At 36.6% G+C, this 21,666-nt stretch overlaps 1 protein-coding gene and 1 long non-coding RNA gene across 21 annotated transcripts; both read right to left on the bottom strand.

Moving 5' to 3' along the window:
- Positions 1-1,717: 1,717 nt before the first annotated feature.
- LOC110908495 lies at positions 1,718-15,821 on the bottom strand. Of its 5 annotated transcripts, none has more exons than XM_022153442.2 (16): positions 15,583-15,820; positions 15,311-15,433; positions 14,753-14,815; positions 14,315-14,500; positions 11,676-11,819; positions 11,470-11,565; positions 5,849-5,920; positions 5,617-5,735; positions 5,437-5,538; positions 5,213-5,329; positions 4,050-4,109; positions 3,874-3,940; positions 3,334-3,387; positions 2,769-2,855; positions 2,484-2,522; positions 1,718-2,073 (listed from the first exon to the last, which is right to left on the bottom strand). In XM_022153442.2, the coding sequence occupies exons 1-16, from the start codon at positions 15,595-15,597 to the stop codon at positions 1,954-1,956; spliced, it is 1,464 nt and encodes a 487-aa protein (XP_022009134.1). In that variant the 5' UTR covers positions 15,598-15,820; the 3' UTR covers positions 1,718-1,953. The 5 variants fall into 5 exon arrangements, with proteins under 5 accessions (XP_022009134.1, XP_022009133.1, XP_022009136.1 ...); XM_022153441.2 differs by having other exon boundaries at positions 5,840-5,920; XM_022153444.2 differs by lacking the exon at positions 14,315-14,500 and having other exon boundaries at positions 5,840-5,920.
- Positions 15,822-16,526: 705 nt separating this feature from the next.
- Positions 16,527-20,069, bottom strand: LOC110908493. 16 transcript variants are annotated; one of them, XR_004878644.1, is made up of 7 exons: positions 19,918-20,068; positions 19,668-19,825; positions 19,401-19,536; positions 18,814-18,941; positions 18,692-18,741; positions 18,405-18,493; positions 16,527-18,270 (listed from the first exon to the last, which is right to left on the bottom strand). It is a non-coding gene; the product is annotated as an uncharacterized LOC110908493 (long non-coding RNA). The 16 variants fall into 16 exon arrangements; XR_004878647.1 differs by having other exon boundaries at positions 19,668-19,752; positions 19,918-20,065; XR_002574649.2 differs by having other exon boundaries at positions 18,692-18,941.
- Between the last annotated feature and the right edge of the window lie 1,597 nt (positions 20,070-21,666).

Here is a 21,666-nt window from a genome sequence, read left to right on the forward strand (position 1 = left end):
ATTAGGTTTAAATATAATCCTGGAAGAGCTCTACATTTAGACTTTTTATTGTTGTTAGACTTTAGGTTAAATGTTCAAATAAGATTTTAATTATTTAAGTTATGCCTTGATGACTGGATGAAAATATCTAGGACTGTACCTTTTATTTCGTTCTCCGACAGAGTATCTTCGTGTGCATCTAATGAACTGATAATTTTTTAAAATCCTAATCAGAATGTTTTAAATGGTGTTAAAAGCACATAAATAAATGAAAGTTAGGGACATATACACACACAATTACTTCTCTATTAGAGGGAGATTGCCCTAAACAATAAAAATGATAGTAAGAAGTAACACTGACCAAATTAAGAGTATGAATTGTTATCTCCTAACAGGTATTTGGATTATTAAAATCTAATATGCCTATAATATGTCTAAAACAAACTCTATGCTTAAAAGCTATGTTTTATGTTCTCATATTTTTTCACTCCACGTCACATAGACATGATCTATCATTCATTCATTCACTTGTTTTCACCTTAAGACCATACCGTGGAGTTTTTTTTCCCAAAATAGTGTTGATGGAAAAGTTATTTACCAAAATGGGTGATTTGAAAAATAATTACTAAAATGGGGTTTTTCTATATTTCTTTATTTTTTAACTACTCTGTTATAATTTTTCTATTTTTATTTAATCAACCTATCATATTTATATTTTTTTCTTCCATCTAACTCATTATATAGATTTTTTTAACTAACTTATTAATTATTATATATATTTTTTTCTTTTTTATAATGAAACCCATGTTAAAACAATGATTTCATAAGTTTTCCCACCATTAAAATAATATTAAAATCTTAAAAAAAAATTCAATACTATAAATTAGTAACTCATATATGCATATAAGGGTTGTACCTGATGTTTGGAAAGTTTTCAAAAGAATTTTGATATTATTTACTTTTAGTCTTTAATTATTTGCTAAATTACTTTTAATCCTAACTATTAGAATTTTCACTTTTGATCCAAAATTTTTCATTTTTCACACTTTATCCTGACAACTTTTTTACTTTCAACTTTGTTCTCCTATACTTTTCATCTTTCACAAATTTTTTTTGTTTTACGATTTGTTCTAAATCTTGCCAATTAATACAGTGCAAAGTGCGTATGTGGTTCAACGTTTTTACGTTTTGTTTTAAGTTTTGCGAGTTAACACGACACAACGTGAGTGTGTGGCTCAACGTTTTTACATCGTCTATTCCCATTTGACAAGTTCGTCATAACATGCGGGTCCTAGATCGACTTAGTTATTATTTTCTAGGTTTTACGTTTTGGTTTAATTGCTCCGTGTTAACACGTCGCAAATTCAATGTTGGCGATCGCTCACGGTGGTGTGACATTGATACTATTTGGCATGGTTTTACGCCTCTGCTGCAAGGCGGGAGTTGCTTAATACTAGTTAAAATAATAAAATAAAAATTGCACTTGATTGGTTGATGGGAATTGGGCCCACCAAACTCTCCTTTTTCTACACATAAAAAGGCTCACACCCACCCCATTCTCACCGCGTATTACGCCCCAATGGGGGGTGTAACACACTGTTTTACATGTAAAGAGGCTTACACCCACCCCATTCTCACCACGTATTACGCCCCAATGGGGGTGTAACACACTGTTTTACACCAAAAACCATGCTACCTCACTTGACGTGAGGTGGTAACACGGTCTAAACACGAACAGTTGTTTCCAAAATTAAAACAGGATTTCTTACTGTATACTTTTTCTTTTCAGTAAATGTGTTTTGTTTACACAAATTTACACGTACAAATTGCATAGTTGTTGTAGTGATACACGATCTTACCTTAGATCTAACTTTTAGTGCGAGTATACATTTAAAAATTATTTTAAATGTGTGACGCAACAGCAACGACTCAACTTGTTGACATCATCAAAAGGTGGTGAATCAATGGAGGTTGTTACATGATGCTATAGTTCCAAGAATAAGGGTAAGGATCAACCCAAGATTCATCCTCTTTAGCAGCTTCCTGCCATCTTCTTTTGAATATCTTGTATTCATGATGTGATTGCCTTCTCACCTAAGTAACAACACAACAAGTCTAATTTAATTATAAGTAAAAACCTTAAAAACACCTAGGTTAGGAAGGGGAAGGTCTTGGGTTCAAGTCCCACAGACGACAAGGGATTAAAGAAATTAGCCGTTCAAAAAAAAAATTAGTAAAAACCTTAATCTACAATGCAAACAAACTTGTAAATTGTTTTATGAAAAAAAATCATTGAAATAAAATAATTTACTCATGTTTAACATACCTTTTTGGATAATGGTGTTTTGAGTTGACCCATTACCCGACTCGCACATTTTGGCACCTCTACCAATAGGTATTCATGGCGAGGTTGGGGTCAAAACCGTTTGGATACAACATTTTATTGAATGTAATCGTCAACTCTATATGTATCGGATTCTACAAGTAGATAAAAGAATACTTACTTCCAGTCTAGCATTTGGTTCCGAAGCGTCATTTTTTTCCTGCAACATGGTAAATACACATAACTAATTTGCATCGTGAATACAATAATAATATAGAATTCCAAATAAAGCGACAAGGGGTGTGCATAAACGTAAAATTTGGCGGACTTTCCACTACTTTTAAGTCTTAAACCCATTCCCTTTTAGTTAAACTTCTCATTTGGCCCGACTGAGATAAAACATAACCCATATCGATCGACTCATTCATACTAAAAAACAAGTTACAAAAAATGATTCCGGACTGACCTTGTTTTGAAGCTCCCCAAAGGTTGGAATACCATAGTGAACAATGTATTCGGCATCCACAACCCCAACATTTTTTGTTCTGTCTCCCTACCAGACAAATGCTAGTGTCAATAACAAAGTCAACAGATGTGCCTTTTGTATATATATCTTTACTTTGTTATTCAATTAAACATGTAAAACTTTGTCATTATTCACTTGTAGACAGGTAAATAATTCTTGACATTTATAAGCGCATAAAAACATACAAAAATCATATGAAACTTTACACCTCATGTGAACAAAAGTGTATAGGCTGTTTGGCAACATCTGAATGGTTAAGTGTTGAACCAGTAAGAGGTCTGAACCATTAAGAGCCTGTATAATGCTTAACCGTTCAGAGACAAATGTCTGATCAATTCAGATTAGAGGTCTTAACCATTCAGACTCTGTATAAATCTTAACCATTCAGAGGCAAATGTCTGAACCATTCAGATATCTGCTCGTGAAACAAACAGTCTGAACCATTAAGTGCTAAACCATTAAGAGATCTGAACCATTAGTTTGTTTGGTGAAGAAAAGGAATTACCTGTGCACAATAACCAAACAGAATATCTAGTCCCCATGCATGGTTCAAGTCACTCTGCAAAATAAAAGTTTTTTTAAAAAATAACTAGTGTGTTAAAATATGATTACTAATATCATATTACTTGAATAAACCATCTGAATTTTTTTAATAGATTTAGGAGGTTTTATGCACTAAAAATACATTTTGGGCCACTTTCAAGCCGGTTGAAATTGCTCATAACTCGAGTTAATCAGCTTTAAAAGAATTACAACACAGTGCATGGTCTGCATGTATATGACAACTTTTTACAAGTACCAGTTTGACCAGTTTTGACGAAATTTTGGAGCGACGGTTAACTACGGTTTTAAAAATGGCAAATCAATCTGGCTGGATTCGGTGGGTCGCGACCCAGCCGGTTATACCTATTTGGCGGTCTAACAGTTCGGTTTTGGTAGCTTGAACCGATTTTTTTTTTTTTACAAAATTGTTAGTTTTTAATAAAACTATTACAATAGTAAAAATCGTTCATTTATGATAAGATATACAGTAGATATGGCTCACCTGGATCATACACCATATACATTGCCAGGCAGCTCGGGAGAAGACTGGTGCCATCAACTCTACCCACCTAAGTCGTACCGTTAAAAGATTTCTATTATTAAACTGTTTGCAGGTCGGCCCAACCCGACCCATTTCAGACCATCTAAAATCGACCCGTCTTAATGTGAAGTTTTTACCCTGTGCAAGGAGGATAGTCATTTGTCGGGTCACATCCATGCTTGTCAGGTTTAACCCTCCTAAAGATGCAGCAAACCAAAATTATTTACAAAAAATGCCCCACCTGATCAAACACACGTCTGAGCACAAGCATATTGTAGATACATCTTAGCAAAATAAAGAAAAAAACTAAAGGACAAGAATGGAATCCATATATGTGGCATGTTCGTTTCAGAAGCAATATGTTGGGAACCGAGAGAACCGGATAATGCACTTCTACATAGTGCATACTTAGAAGTAGCGGGAGGGAAAATGGGTACAATCCCCTAGTGTATCACATTCAAAAGTGAAAATAGGAACAAATGCATTATGTGGTTTTCACGGTTCTCAACATATTATTGATTCTGAAATGAACGACCCTGCATACATACATATAGGGCTGCTAAATGGGTCGTGTTAGCTAATTGGCGGGTACCTGAACCCAAAAATCATGTCATACATATGAACCCGAACACCACCCAAATATTCTCGTGTTGGCCCGACCATGACCCAATTTTTATTTTTTAATATTTTGCAAATTAATATATTAAAATTAATATTTTACTACTAAAAAACACAAATGTATATAATATTACATTTTAATTATAGAGTAAACTGCCAAAATGGTCCCTGATGTTTGGTCGCTTTTGCCACTTTAGTCTAAAACTCAAATGTTTGAATCTCGGTCCATGTGGATTCAATTTTGTTGCCATTTTCATTCAAAATTAAAATCTGGTCATATTTTTCACTTAACGTCCATTTTTTTTTGTCTTTTTTCCCCCTTTTAATGAAGGGGAAAATAGTCTTTTAACGTTTTATTATAACAATTAAAAGGGAGGAAAAAGACAAAAAAAGTTGGATCTTAACTGACAAATCTGAACAGATTTTGCTTTTGTATGATAATGGCAACAAAATTGAAACGGGTCAACCTGCCAACCCGACCAGGTTGACACGTACACGACCCGTTTAGGTAGATGGGTTCGCGGGTTTAGCCAGAAACTGACTTGAACCCGTTTAGACTAAACCCAAACACACAAATTTCGTGTTAGGTTCGTGTCGTGTTTTCAGGCCGTCTCTGAAATTCACACCCTACACACACATATGTATATATATATTTATTTAGAGAGAGAGAGAGAGAGTAGACCTGTGAACAATTGAGTTTCTCCATCGTGCGGTGATTGTATGATGCACCTCAGATAGTTCTGTATCAAGTGCCGGTTGTGAAATTTCAAGACCTTCATCTTTAACTATTGACAGATATCTGTGAAGATCAAACAACTAAAATAATATTCAATCACATTTCTCATAACAGTTAACATATTGCAGCATAAATCAAAAGTTCATAATATAAGAGACTACCATGCATACCGGTCAGGGTCAAAATTGTCAACTCCAAGATCTTCATCCCACACAAAAATATAACTGTATTCCGTAACTATATCTGGATGTAAAAAACGTTTTGCAAACCACCTGCAGCAGGTCATATTAACAACATAAGAAGGAAATAAATCTGATTTTTTTTTAATAAAATTTTGGTTTAAAATTTACCATTTTGTTTGATTAACTGCGGAAACATGTACCACATTGTCGGCCCATTCGAGATCCTTCCATGCATCAACAACACCGTCGTAATGAAAAAGCATCACACTGAAATCACTTGATAAAAACTGCATTAGAAGTAACAGATAACCATGTGTTTATGGTCAAGGTAAAAGTGCAAAACCGTAAAGCTAAAAATAAAAACAAAAAAAAAGGTATGTAAATGAATTACCTTTCTCACCATTTTATCAACTGTTTCCTTTTGTTTAATGCCAACTGCAGCAGTAAATAAGCTTGTTGTTGAATTTACTTTCTGTTGATAAGAACACATGTTAATTATAATATTATGTTGTTCAACGCTAAATTTTGCCCAAGAATAGAAATGTTGCTTTTAATTTTAAGAACACCGAGAGAACCGCATAAACACATGTATCTATTGTTTTATTTGTGATACGTAAGGCAATGATGTACCCGTATAACTGCCTCTATTTCTTTCTCCTACGATATCTGGCTACCACAACGTACAAATGCTTATGCAGTTAGCACGTATCAGCACCTAAAAGTGGTTTTATATTGAACTTGCTATGTACATATATATATACACACATACACACATATATATAGGGGAAGGTTAACGTACAATATTTCTTAACGTGCGAAGCGTACGATATTAAATTACGCATGTTATAAAAATCAAACCCTAATCACGCATGAACAAAAGCACATAATCACTCATGAACAAAATCAGAAATCACACATGAACATAATCATGAATGTACAAATCAGAAATCACGCATGTTATAAAAATCAAACCCTAATTACGCATGAACAAAAGCACATAATCACTCGTGAACAAAATCAGAAATCACACATGAACATAATCATGAATGTACAAATCAGAAATCACGCATGGGGTAAAACTCTAATCATGCATGTTATAAAAATAATTACACACGTTGTAATTATTAGCACCGTATATATATAGTTAGGATATATATTGTTTTGTATGATGTATATCAGTTCCTAAAATAGTGCTAGTGTTTTCATTGTATTCTCCCCTATATAAAGGTTTTATGTATTCACATGTAATTATCACGAATCAATACCATAAAGCACTTTAATGGTATCAGAGCTACGGTTCTGAAAAACCCTAATTTCTTCTCTTTGTCGTCGCCCTTCTACCCTCTCCTCCCTCTGTTTTCTTTTCCGACCTCAATCATGACTAACGAAGATAAACCCGAATCATCTCTATCAAGGCTGCCCCACTCCACCCCGCGTATTCTGTCACCAAAATACGCACCCTTGACGGCATTAAAGTCACCTACGCATCCTGGATCAAGCTTTTTAATCTAAATTTGGTGGCCTATAAGGTATTGAATCATGTAGATGGTTCTCCACCACCTGCATCCACGGCTGAAAACTATGCGGATTAGAAGGAGCTCGATGCACTGGTTCTACAGTGGATCTAAAGTGCTATATCAGGCGATCTTCTTGTTCGTGTCCTTGATTCTGACTCCATGGCTAGGGATGCTTGGGTCAAACTGGAGAAAATCTTTCTTAGTAACAAGAAGGCCCGTGCTGCCGCCTTGGAAACTAAATTTTGCACTCTCACCCTTGCTGCATGTTAGTCTCTGGACGACTACTTTCAACGGCTAATGGACTTAGCAAATCGACTAGCGGACGTTGATCACCTTGTTACCGAGGCCCGGCTTGTACTACAACAGGTTCGTGGTTTACCTGCTGAGTATGACACTACTGTTGGGTTATTCGGTTTGTTTACGGGTTACGGGTCGGTATGCTATTGGGTCACGGGTTTCAACTCGGGTCGGCATGTTGCGGGTCAAGTAAAATCCATGGGTTTAATTAGTTAGTTTCTTCACATTTTATTTAGAATGGATTGGTTGGACTTTGATCGATTTACATGCAAGTGCACGATGGGTTGAAGAATGGTTCATATATTTACCGATTCATTAGGAAGAAATAGTATTTTTTTATTCTTTTTAATTCCCACGTTGATGCATGTAAAGGCTATATAAATTAAGCCTCTTTTGTTTATTAGATATTGTACCCTTCATTTCGTAAATATACACTGCCCCGAGTTTATTTTGCATTCTTCAGCTTGTTCTTCACTCTTAATATATATTCAATACATAAGCTGTGTGTGTTGAGTGAGGGGCCTGAACCAACAACTGCATCATTGATTCATCAGCAAGGCGCTGATTGGGACTTGGCCCGAACCATGCTACAAGATGATGTGCTTCGTATAGAGGCTCGCCAAAACTCCACTTCCTCCGTTCTTGTAACACCTCAAGACAATCAACAGACTTCTCTGGCCAATAGTACCCAACAACCCAACCCGAATCCAACCAACTACCAATACTCCGGGCGAGGCCGTGGTAGGGGACGCGGGCAGAATCGGAACAAACGCGGGGGTCGCGGGCGTGGAGGTGAGCGATCTACGAACCCAACCCAAACACAATGGACATACCCGAACCCCACTTATCCACCTTGGGCATGGTGGGCACCACCGCCTTGCCCATACCCAACACAACCACCTTGGCGGCCCACTCAACAACCACAACAGCCGAACGGTCCACCGATGCCATCAGCCCACTATGTAGCTTATTCAGGCCAGCCCACTTCTCACATGCAACATGCCCAATTCATCTCGTATGATTCATCGGCCTAATCGCAGTTAAATCCATCTGAGCTTAGCGCTGCCTTCTCTGCCATGCAGTTCAACTAGAATTATTCTTCTTGGACAATGGATACAGGTGTGTCATCTCATCTTACTTCTAACAAAAGTAAGATCACTCAATTTTATTCCACTCATGTAAACGTTAAGAGTTTTAGTTGGTAATGGCTCCGCTTTACCAATACTTGGATATGGCAAAGGCTCTTCCTCCATAAATAACTAGACCTACGTTTTACCAAACATTCTTTACAGTCCTTCGGTCATTAAAAACCTTATTTCAGTTAGACGTTTAACACGTGACAATAATGTTTCTGTTGAATTTGACCCATTCGGTTTTTGTTTAAAGGATCTCAAAACGGGACTCATTCTTTCTCGCATCAATAGCCCAGGTAATCTTTATCCGCTCACTCCACCCCAACTTCCGCCTCACGCTTGCTTTCTTACAACCCCTTCGTTACCATGGCATGAAGACTTCGACACCCCGGTGCTCAAGTTTTATATGTTCTTAGTTAGTAAACGTTTTAATTTTATGTGTAATAAAGACAATTTGTCTCGTCTTTGCAATTCTTGTCAACTTTCAAATAGTAAACGTTTGCCATTTTATGTTTCTAATTCCTTTACTTTTGCACCTTTTGATATTATTCATTGTGACGTTTGGACATCCCCAATAATAAGCAAAACCAGATATAAATACTACAAGGTCTTAATTGACAATTTTCCCCAGTTTATATGGGTTTATCCACTGAAATATAAGTCCGGAACTTTTCCAACATTTGTGAAGTTTCATTGACTCATATCCACCCACTTCAACAGAAACATTAAAACTTTTTGATGTGATTTAGGAGGAGAATTCGGCAATCATGCTTTTAAAGACTTTGCTCACAAGTACGGCCTAGGGTTCCAATTTTCCTGTCCTCAAACATGGCCACAAAGTGGTCTTGCAGAAAGGATGATACGTCGGTTAAACGGTATTATTTGATCCCCACTCATACATGAAAGTCTTTTGCCCATTTTTTGGGTTGAGGCACTTCATACGGCTAGCTACGTTCACAACATAGTACCATCCAAACACCTAAACTTTTTCACCCCCACTTTCGCCTTATACCTACACCATCCTGATTATACTCACCTACGAGTATTTGGATGTGCATGCTATCCTAACACCTTTGCTACACAACCCCATAAGCTACATAGCCGATCAGTTCGACGCATCTTCCTCGGATACCCACCTACAGCCGCCGCCCTTCCTACACCCCCTCAAAATGTTACGGTCACAAATACCCACCCCATGCGCACACGTTCCAAGACCGGGTCAAGCAAAACAATCTCCCAGCTTCATCTCCATACCGACGCCATCTCTCATGTACCCTCTACTTATGCCAAGGCCTCCGTTGATCCAAATTGGTTGTATGCTATGCAATCTGAGTTTACCGCTTTATAGGAAAATGGCACTTGGGAATTGGCTGCTCGTCCGGTTAATAAGCCAATTATTCATTGCATGTGGTTGTTTCGACATAAGTTTAAGGCTGATGGGTCACTCGAACGATACAAGGCTCGCCTGGTGGTTAATGGTAAATCTCAAACAGTGGGGACTTATTATGAGGAATTTTTAGTCCGGTTGTGAAACCGGCTACTATTCACACGGTATTATCTCTGGCCGTCTCTCGTTCATGGCCTATACATCAATTAGGTGTGAAGAATGCTTTTTACATGGTCGCTTGAATGAAACTGTTTATATGCATATGCCGCCAGGGTTTATTGACCGTCGTCCTCTTGACAATGTTTTTTTATTGAAGAAGTCCTTATATGGTCTTAAGCAGGCACCACGTGCTTGGTACATACAGTTTGCAAACTATATTCTTTCCCATGGCTTCCGTAGTAGTGTGTGTAATAACTCTCTTTATTTTTGCCAAAGGTGATCACATTCATATTTACTTCTTTATGCCGATGACATCATCTTGGCTGCTTCTTCAGATTTGTTTTTGCGAGAGACTATCAGCACACTTTCCAACGAATTTGCCATGACTGATTTGGGCAAATTGCATCACTTCTTGGGTATTCAGGTTCAACATGGTTTGAATGGCCTCTCCTTGCCTCGATGTCATCTTGCAAACCTTGTACTACCCCAGTTGATCTATCAGCTAAACTGAGTGCCTCGGAAGGATCTCTTTTCCATGATCCCACGCTATATTGCAGCTTGGCAGGAGCAATACAGTACATGACATTTACCCGTCCTGATATTACTTACGTTGTCCAATAGGTCTGCTTGTTTAAGCACGAACCTCGTGACCCACACTTCGCGTTCATGAAGTGCATTTTTCAATATATATAGGGCACACTGGACTATGGTCTTCGCATAGTTAAAACAAGTACACATTCATTGATTGCTTACTCCGGTGCAGATTGGGGCGGATGCGGGGATTCCCGTCGTTCTACTAGTGGGTATTGTGTTTTCCTTGGGGATAATTTGATTTAATGGTCATCAAAACGCCCCGACTATTTCTCGCTCTAGTGCAGAAGCTGAGTATCGAGGGTTGGCTATGCGGTTGCGAAGCTACTTGGATAAGAAATTTGCTGTTAGAGCTACGGGTACCACTACAATGTGCAACTGTGGTTTGTTGTGATAGTGTTTCTGCAGTATACTTATCCGATAATCCTGTGCAACATCAGAGGACTAAACACATCAAGATTGACATCCATTTCGTGCGGGAAAAGGTCCGGTTTGGTCACATACGAGCTTTACATGTTCCTGCTTCTCTACAGTATGCGGATATTTTCACAAAGGGCCTATCGCGACAGTTGTTTCAGTCCTTTCGTTCCAGTTTGAGTGTTTGTCCACCTCCCGCTCAAACTGAGGGGAAATATTAGCACCGTATATATATAGTTAGGATATATATTGTTTTGTATGATGTATATCAGTTCTTATAATAGTGCTAGGGTTTTCATTGTATTCTCCCCTGTATAAAGGGTTTATGTGTTCACATGTAATTATCAAGAATCAATACCATAAACCACTTTTAGTAATTTCCTATAGTATGCATCGCACATTAAGAAATATTGTATTTTACACTTTCAATATATATATGTGTGTGTGTGTGTGTGTGAGAGAGAGAGAGAGAGAGAGTAAGTGTGTGTGCATGTAACACAAGATAATTCTTGAAGTGTACCTTACGACGACCCCATAGTGGTTGCATTTGCAAGTCAGACGTATTGGCAACAAGTCCTTTAGGTAACGGCTCGCTTCCAGGCAGACGATATTGACTCTTGAACAGAAAAATTACAACTATAATAATAATGAAAAGAAACATGATAACAAACTAATAGCTTGACCAACAGTGAAAAGACAAAACTAGGAGGGAGAAGAGAGAGAAACCTGAGATAAGCACATCTGCTCCTCCTTGTAGTCATGTGGTTGTGGTGGTGTTTGCAGCTCCAATGGTGGTGGTGGCGGCGGGGGTAGAGGTTGCAGTTGAGGCCGCCAAGTTGGTTGTTGTGGTGTTGGTGGTGGTTGTAAGTTCTGGAGGAAATGAGAGTTCTAAGTAAGGCTAAAATATTAATGTTTTTGATTATATGTCAATCAAATGCTTTCACAATTTCTCATTAATATGGCCAAAACATTAGTTTTTAAAGGCAATCCTGAATATCTACAGTTTTCTTCTTGAATATTTCCCCCAAAGAACATTTTACTAATCAAATAAGTGTTCTATGAATTTACCAAGTTCCCCTCTAGTCTAATTCCACAACGTTGAACCAGAAAGGTAGTTGTATATTGATTGCAAGTATTAAAGGGCTATACTACATACACAAATATGTCCTCACAAACTAAGGTGTTGTTTGTTTTTTCAGAGGTAAAACGTCTGCAGTCTGCGGACCACATCTGAAGACATCTGTTGCAGAAGAGATGGACCAAACATCTGCAATCTACGGGAAGAATGTTGTTTGTTTTTTAATACCACACCAAACACCCCTTTATCTCTTTCTCTTCTAAGATCCCTTTCTCCGGTTCTCTCTTCTCACTTCTCAAACAACCACCACCACCACCTAACACTTACCACCACCATCTCACATCTACCTCCTCCACCGAACACCCACTACCACCACCGTCTTACTTCCAACACCGGAAACCCACCAACACCATAACACCACTTTACTCTCTTTTAAAATCACAGATTTCTCTCTTTCTCTCTCTTCCTATCAAGATTCAAGCATAGACGATTCCGGTGACGGTGTTGGTTTAAACGATGATGACGACCAGACGATAACGGTGATGGTGTTGGTCGACGACGACGCTGACGGTGGGTTTCCGACGGGTTCGACGGTGTTAACTTTGTTCACAATAACCTTAAGTAAGTCAGATCTTCACACATTCACGATGGTTTGATGAGAAATTAGTTGAACCTGTTAGTTGGTGAAGGAGAAGGAGAAGTGCCGGTCACCGACTTCGATCGGAGTCTGCCGACTCATGAATTTGTGAAGATCTAAAAACAGTGGCCCATCACTAATTGGGTTGTCTTATTGTTTCCAAGTTTTCTTCTTCACCACCAATTTAGGTATAACTTTGTTCTCATTTTTACAGTTTCAATTTTTTTGCATTTTGTGATTTGGAGGATGACCAGTTGGTGGAGGAGATGGGGTGGAGGAGAAGAAGTCTGCAGACCCAAGAAGACATTGAACCATGTCTGCACCAAACAGAGGTCTCGCAGACCTTTTTTAGTGAAAGGTCTTCGAAAAAACAAACAGTCTTCAGACCCAAAGGTCTGCGCATGGTCTGCGTGGCGCAGACATAAGAGGTCAGGAAGCACTTCTTGCAAAAAACAAACAGCACCTTAGACGGTAACAAGTCTTATAATTTAGAAGTTGGCAAACAACTTTCTAAAGGGTATTGAAATTAGCCCCTCCGGAGTAGAGGTGCACATAATAACAGGTTTATTAACCAAAATCGAAACCGACTAATAACTGTTCGACTAGTAACCGGTTTGAAGTTAACTTTAACCGCCATGTTCCTAACCGGTTAGTGATCTTTCGGATTGTAACAGGTTATTAACCGTTTTTAAACCGGATTACCAATTAACGGATAAAAACCGAAAAAGTTTAAAAAAAAGGAAAAACAAACTCGGTTAGTTAACCAAAAAACCCGGTTATTAACTGAACCGGTTAACGTGAATAATTGAAACAGTTAAAGTAATAACCGGTTAAAGAAAAAAAAAGAGAAAATAACCGCTGGTTAGGTTAAGTGAACTGGTTGTTAAAATTAACCAAAATGTGTGTCTCTACTCCAGATCATATTTCCCCAAAATAAAACTTGGGGTAAAAAAGACAAATCCAGAAGTTGGCAATGACTTTGTAAAGATATTAGCAATCTATTTTGTCAATAGGGGAGGGTTATCTTGAGAATGCTAAATATTGCGAGAACTGTGAGAACGAATGAAAAACCGAATATTTTTAATACAAACCTCATTGTAAGTAAAATACAACGTCAAAAAAGGATTTACAACCTCAAACAATTCATTTCTCCTCTCAAAATCACTCTTTCTAGATTTTTTACACATGTGTAAATATAACAAACTTACACATGTGTAAATTTTCTTTATTTACGAAATCACGTAAATTTAAACGTGTGAATTTAATTTCTAACATTCTAATCGAATAATAATGATAAGTGTAAAAAGCAATTTTGAATTTGAATTGTTTTTGACCAAGTTCTCGTGGTTTTTTCATTCATTCTCACGGGTCTCGCGATATTTAGTGTTCTCATTTAAACCCTCCCATTTGTCAATATAACAAAACTGAAAATCAATTTCCACAGCATGAAAGATAAGATTAGTTGAGAGATAGGTTGCACACCATAGATCAGGAATGAGTTGCAATTCTAGTTGTTGGGTCAATAAAACTAGGAGGCTATAAACAGTTTCCTTAAAGATAGTGAAAAGATAAATTAAATAATAACTTCATCACAGGAACTCTGCAAATTGTTATATACATAAAACTGTAGCAGTGAGGAAAGAGAGAAACCTTAAATACGCATATATGCTCCTCCTCGTGTGGTTGCGGCAGCTCCGGTGGTGGTGGCGGAGGCGGGGGTAGTGGTTGCAGTTGAGGCCGCCAAGTTGGTGGTTGTTGTTGTTGTGTTGGTAGTTGCAGTTGTGATTGTGATTGCGATTGTGATTGTGATTGTGATTGTGATTGTCGTTGTAAGTTCTAGAGGAAATGAGAGTTATCAGTATGACTAAAATATAACTGTTTTTTACTTTGTACCAAAATTAAAGGAGATTGCTATATGTCAACCCAATGCTTTCAGAATTTCAGTTAAATTTGTCTATACAGACTGCCTTAAATGTTAAGCGCTACACACGTTAAAATACTACACAGATTGGTGAGACAACACTGTTAATAAGTAACCTACATGAAGCAATTATTTTGAAATTGCAAAACTATGAGGGAAAAACAAACCTCACTTGTTACGTTTGCATATAGTGAGCCTCGTATAACGTCTATGCCCCATCTAATTGATCTCTGCATAGGATTGATTACCCAACTTTTGTTAGTATATGCAAGAAATCTCATGAGATCATATTCAACTATCAATGCATCTCATCCATAGTTGTCAATAGCGATCGCTATAGCGCGCTATGTAGCATATAGGTCTAGTGTCGATATTAGGGTTGTAGCGATGGATAGCGAGAATGGCGACACTTTATTTATTTACTTTTTTTTAGTATAAATAGCAATTAAATATAGCTATAAAATAGCTAGATTTTAGGTTTTTGTTAAATATACATATAAAATAGCATATATATACCGGGGTATTTTGTTAAATATACATATACAAATTTTTCTAGTGTATAGCTATTTGTAAAATATATAAATAGCAGCCGCATTTTTATCGCTATTCACTATGTAGCAATAGCATATAGGTACTTATCGCTATTCGCCATTAACAACTATGATCTCATCCTAGACAACTAATATTGATTTGTAACAACTAAAATGAAGGATTGACATATATACCTCTCTATGATCTTTACCCACAAATATAGCACCAATCAATAATGCTAGACAGAGTAGAAAAGTAGCAGGTAGAAAGACGCCATAATATGCTCCTATATTTTTTGACTTTTTCAGCCATGAGATCTGAAACAACAACAATATTAACAAAAACAGTAATGGGAAACTAATCTACTCCTAAAGCTCAAATAACAACAGGCATAATCACATTTTCTTGAATAAAATAAACAATTGTTAGAATGTGAGTCATGGCTATCGAGACAAATGGTGCTTACAACTATTGAAGCCATCGTCTTTCATTAAAATCAATATTATGATCTGGGTATAAATTTAATGTTTAGAACGAACCCCTTTAGCCTAGATTCAAAATACAACTTCGAGAAACTGTAAATTATGAAATGGATCATGATTATTAGGCAAAAACCAGATTCGATAATGGGAATCGTATGAAAGATAGAGAGGAGGAACGGAGGTTCCGCCAATTTGCAAGGGAGGAAACGAATGGTAGGGTTCAAATGTGCCAAATTAATTAATATATGCTAAAATGGTTATGAGATTAGCCATTTTTGAAATTTAATATAGAGTTAATTGCCATTTTAGTCCCTGTGGTTTGGGTTATTTTGTCATTTTAGTCCAAAGATTTGATTTTTAATATCTCGATCCAAAAAGGTTTCATCGTTGCCATTTTGGTCCAACTGACTTAGCTCCATCTATTCACCTTTGTTAAGTCAGGGGCAATTTGGTCTTTTCTTAATTTTATTAAACCTACCCATTTAATCAGTTATATATATATATACTAGTGATAATACCCGCGAATTTCGCGCTGTTGAAAAATGATATGTTTTTTACTTTTAGAAAAAAAATACGTTACTGATCATAAAAGAAACTGTACGCGTGAACTTATTATGGAAATCTGTTACATAAACTTATAATAGGAAATCGGTTATGGATGCTTTGAATGTATTATGGAAATCTGTTACATAAAGTACAATTAACAAATTTAAGGTTGTCCTTGTACACTTTAACTCCAAAGGCTTTGCTAATTGGACCCAACCCCAACCCAATAAATATTTAAGAATTATATAACAATATTTAATCACCAATTTCTCTGCGAGTTGAAGAAGCTAATCCCTGTAGAGTACAACATACAAAGCATGTAATACAACCTTAAAGTGTAAGCTCACGTAGATATTTACAATTTAATTAACACTAAGGTGTATGCTCACGTAAATATTACAATTTAATCAACACTGAATTCATATTCACATGCCAAATATACAATAGTTACTTTTCTTAAACCAAACTTTATTCAACGAACACCCAAAACATGGGCTAGGACTCATCAAGGATTTAACCCAAGCCCCCATAACAACTTAGTACATCATACACCACAAAAACACCAAACAAACATCAACCTGCAGAAACAAAATCACAACACCGATATACCACCTATCTTAACCAACATAGAAGACGCTAAATGACAATCACTTCGACGCCGTAACACCTAGAATCTTAGATCTCTTCATCACCTACCAAAGGGTTGTTTATTTAATGTCTTGCATTACTCTTGTCTATGACATGTTACTCCCCTTGAAAAGCTTATCGTTTCTTCGCATCCAAATCCTCCACACCATCATTACAAAGACCGCATCTCGCTTTTTTGTTCCTCTTTGGCACGTCCAAACAAAGGCATAAAAACAGAGCCTGCCCCAAAGACTCGAATGAAGGAGGAGCCTGCAACTTAAGCCATAAACACACTTGCAACCATGTTACTCTTGCCGAATCACAAGCCACAAACCGTGCAACTACTGTCCCTAACGACTACAACCATTGTCGGGAAAACACCGATAAATGGAATCCAATAATTAGATGCTCTGCACACGAAAAAAATAACTTTCGGCACAAAAATATAATTTATACTATTTGTGGTGTTCATAATCTCAAATGGAAAAAGAAAAAAAAGCGTTGCCAGTTCTTTAAAATGCCAAAACTTATATGAGTTGTAAAAATATTGATCTGCTTCAATATTTTTCACTTCATCAACCAATATGAAAGTTTATATTACTATTGTTCTTTTAGTTAAGTAATAGAATTCGAAGGAGTGATAGTGAAATAAATGTTAAAAAAAGGAAAATAACTTTAAAAATCGTTTTAAAGTAGACGTACCCTTTTCAATTAGTATAGTAGAAAATGAAATTTTAAACCATCTATGACATCTAGTTAGGTTCTTACAAATTTGCAGCTGCACTCTTATATTTGCAGTAGTATTACGAACCACTCTCATAACACGAACATCCATGCCATTTCTAAAAAACATCCATCATGGACAAAAACAGAACACTTGATAATTTATTTACAACAACCTAGTTAAGGTTTAAAAGTTATCCAAGTAAGTATATTTAATAAAAAAAGATGATATAAATGATCTTACCTATGATTCTATTATAACCAAGCCCAAAAGAAATAAAAATGATTTAAGGCACCGCATTAGTAGGAATCGAAAATTTTGTAACCCGAGCCCAATGGGTATATTCGAAAGCAGAATCATTTGGGACGGGTATCCCGATACGGGTATGGGATATAGGTAAAAAATATTTCACAGGTATAGGATTGCGGTGTTTATGCATATGGTACTAACAAATAAGAACCATTAGCACACTCTCAATCCACTATTGCATGTTATAACAAATTTATAGTTTTATTATAAAAGAAGTTATGAATCTTGTGTGCCAAAATAAATAACGTGGACAATAATACTCATCTGAGACATGATTTCCTGATACTCACATGTGAAAACGAAGAAGATAGAAACATTCATCCAAAAACTAATTCAGAATTGGGATAAAATTCCACATAAATGTAAGATTCACCAGAGGTTTGGAAGCTTGGTGATGCCAATTTGGTGCAGATCCCTTTCTAACTCATATTTTCCCTATTTTCACCGGAATCGGAGATTTTGAATGCTGTTTTTACGTACAACAAACAGTAATCAAAAGTACTTACTACTAAAACAAAGCCAAAATGTTAACAATTGAAGTAGAAATCGAAAGAACAAAACCAAAATCATTAACAATTGAAGCAGAGGTCGGGAACTTACCAATTCTCAAATCATCATAGATACCTTCAAACTCACTTGCCTCTTTCGATATATGCTTTCTTTGCTTGTGAGATTTGTTTCTCGAACTTCTAGGCAAAACAATTGAATGTACGTAGAGTTTAAGAGAGCGTGAAGGAGAAAATAGTGAATCTAGGTTTTAAGAGATGAAGACACAATGAAAAATAAAACTAACAAAAGCTCTAGCTGAAGAAGCAAAATCCCCAAATTAAAGCAACAAACAAAACAAATACCAAATGATATTTAATTGATGAAACAAAGAACATTACTTGCGGATGATGTACTTCGAAACTCTTGCAATTCAACGTCTTTTAGAGATCTGAAGATAATAAGCACCAAGCCTTGAAAACATATGAAAACACTCAAAATTCTCAACCGACCATACTACTACCTTTGTGTCATTGGTGTTCTTGATGTATCCACAATTATTCACTTATTAGATGAAGTCATAAGCCTATTTTTCTTCCTAGGTTGAGTGTCTTGCAAATTACAAACCATCCTTTCCTTCTTTTGCCCCACCTAAAACACAAACAAATAAATTTATATAAAAGCTACCCCAAATATTAAAATTAAAGCTAGTGTTTTGGATCCATTCAATCTGGGTCCAATCTGGGTCATGTTTTGTAAAGCTGGCAACTCTGATTCTTAGAAAAAATAGGTTTTTTTAGAACCATTTAGTAATTCTACTCATTGTTTGAATATGTTGCAATTTGTGATAAAAATCAATAGTAGAAATTTAAGCTACAGACCCAAAAAAATAGATCAACACACATAACAGACATTCATTAGAAAAGTGAAGCGATTCAATCGGATACAATAACACCATTAAAAAGAATTTCAAACATCATTAACAAATTTATGAAATAACACCCAACAATTCAGCCAACAAAGTACAAATCAACACAAATATGAACTATGAAATACCCATGAAAAAATGTTGCTAAACCAAAATTGACCAGATAAAATAAAGAAATATACCATCAAGTTGGCTTTGAAGATTCTCTTGCAAGTTATCATTGTTACATACACAAATCTAACCCCATCGGACCCATCTATGTGTTCTTTGATACACCATGACCATTAGTGTCCAAAGAAACCCACAAATCTCAGAACCCTAATATGAAAATTAGATTCTGGAATAAATTTGAAATCTAAAATCGACATTTAGGGATCAAATGATTGATTTCATGAATCAGAGAGCATTTTAATAGAAAAAAATACACTCAAATCGGGATAGAAAACAACCTATTGAAAATCAATGGAGAGAAATCTGATGAAAACCACAAAGGAGAGATTGAAGAAAAAACGATTCAGTGAAATCTTGAATCTTCTGTTGTAATCACCAAAATCGATTGAAGATTATTAACAAATGCAATATCTAGATCCGAAAGAGAGCAATACAACTGATTTCATGAGATATACAAAACAAAAGAAACTATTAGTTATAAAATGTAAAATATCAAGAATGATAGTTGATCCATTGACAAAATCTAACCTTTATGACGAAGATCAGAGTCGGATTCATAGAGGAACGAATGAGAGGCAGAGAGTGATTCATTGATAACGCAGAAACCCTAAACGTGATTGATTGATGATGGAGGAAACAAACCCTAATAATCTCAAAGAGTATGAGAGAAGAAAAAGAATGGAAACAAACGGTTCCTTGCTTTATATATGGAACGAAAAAAGAGGACCCGAATGGACAAAATGGATCCCGCGTCGGGTTTCACTCAAGGGAAATCAAGGCATTGCAAAATGGCGGAAAAATGAGGTTTAGAGGCTCTAGATGGGGGACATGTGTCCCCTAGGTATGGCTTTTATTATATTTAAAAGATATGTTATTTTCATAAAAAAGATACACACACAACTTCATCTCTCTTCCTCTTTCTCACACACCTCCAGCCACACCACCATTCACCACCACCCACCACCACACCACCACCACCATTCTAGTTACCACGATCATAACCGCATGTTAGGGACTGTGGTGGCTCGTGACCACACCTGCTTCTTTTTGTGGGGAATTTTAACAAAGATCAAGCGACGATGGTGGTTAGATCCGGTGACCCACCGTCATCCTGCGAGCTCCGGCGAAACTCAAGTGGCTTAATTTACCTCTCCAAGTTTCGTAAGGGCATAAATCGGCTACCCACGAGGTTTAGAGACAGAGAGAAAGGCGATTCGGATCTACGATGGTGTTGGTGGGGAGCAGATCTGTCTTAAAATCCTGAGCAATTTCTCTCACAGACCTCTGGAACGGTGTGGCTTCTTCACTCCTCCGGTCGCCGGTGCCGACTTCCTTGCTGCTTTTGTTGCCAGTTGCTTTCTCGGTGCCTTTCCTCTGGTGGATTTCCTTGTGGTTTGTTTGGTACGAGCCATTGGATATCAAAGAGATTGAAATGAAGTGTTGTTAATATTCTCTGTAGTTGTGGTTTGTGATTGATTCATTGTGATGTTTAGGGTTTATATAAGATGAGGAACCATCCGGAGATGGTTGTTATTAGTGGAACTTGGTGGCCGACGGATAAGAGGAACTAGCATGAGTAGTTTTAGGTGGTGGTAGAGATGGCAACGCGGTGGTGGTTCATAGAAAGAGAAAGTTCTCAGAGAGAGACTATGTTTACGGTTTGTATTGACTGAATTTATATATCTATACATTAACTTTAAATAAAAAGGTTTCATTAAAAGAATAAGAGAAATGACCAAATTGCCCCTGACTTAACAGAGGTGAACGGATGGGGTTAAGTCAGTTGGACTAAAATGGCAACGATGAAATCTTTTTGGATCCAGATGTTAAAAATCACACATTTGGACTAAAGTGGCAAAATGGCCCACACCACAGGGACTAAAATGGCAATTAACTCTTTAATATATATTAAAGACTTTGTCTTTAATTCCCTAACTTTTGCAAAACTACACATATAGTTCTTACACTTTTATCTTCTTTCAACTTTCAAATAACCACCAAAAGTTACAATTCTAACCCTTATACTTTTAATTCTTTCATTTCACACTCTCAAACTAAGTAAGTTACACATTCATTTCCAACTTTGGTAATTGATAACTTTGAGCCACCAACTTTTTGTACTTAATAACTTGACGTCTCATTTTACTACGAATTGCTTTTACGACATTAGATCATAGCGTCACACATTAATATACTTTTTTTATCTATGTATAACCATGTTAATGTCTAAATTACTTTTACGACTTTACACGGTTATCTAAAATATTCTTACAACTT

Source organism: Helianthus annuus, chromosome 14, assembly GCF_002127325.2.
Source record: "Helianthus annuus cultivar XRQ/B chromosome 14, HanXRQr2.0-SUNRISE, whole genome shotgun sequence".
In the NCBI taxonomy this organism is placed as follows: Eukaryota; Viridiplantae; Streptophyta; class Magnoliopsida; order Asterales; family Asteraceae; genus Helianthus; species Helianthus annuus.

Bases quoted from the DNA above. Each gene is read 5' to 3' on its own strand.
- LOC110908495 (XM_022153441.2), bottom strand. The intron at 11,820-14,314 runs GTTTCTCTCTTT...CATTTCCTCCAG, and splicing joins AGCATATATGCGTATTTAAG to AACTTACAACCACCACCAAC. The intron at 3,388-3,873 runs GTGAGCCATATC...TTTATTTTGCAG, and splicing joins GTATATGGTGTATGATCCAG to AGTGACTTGAACCATGCATG.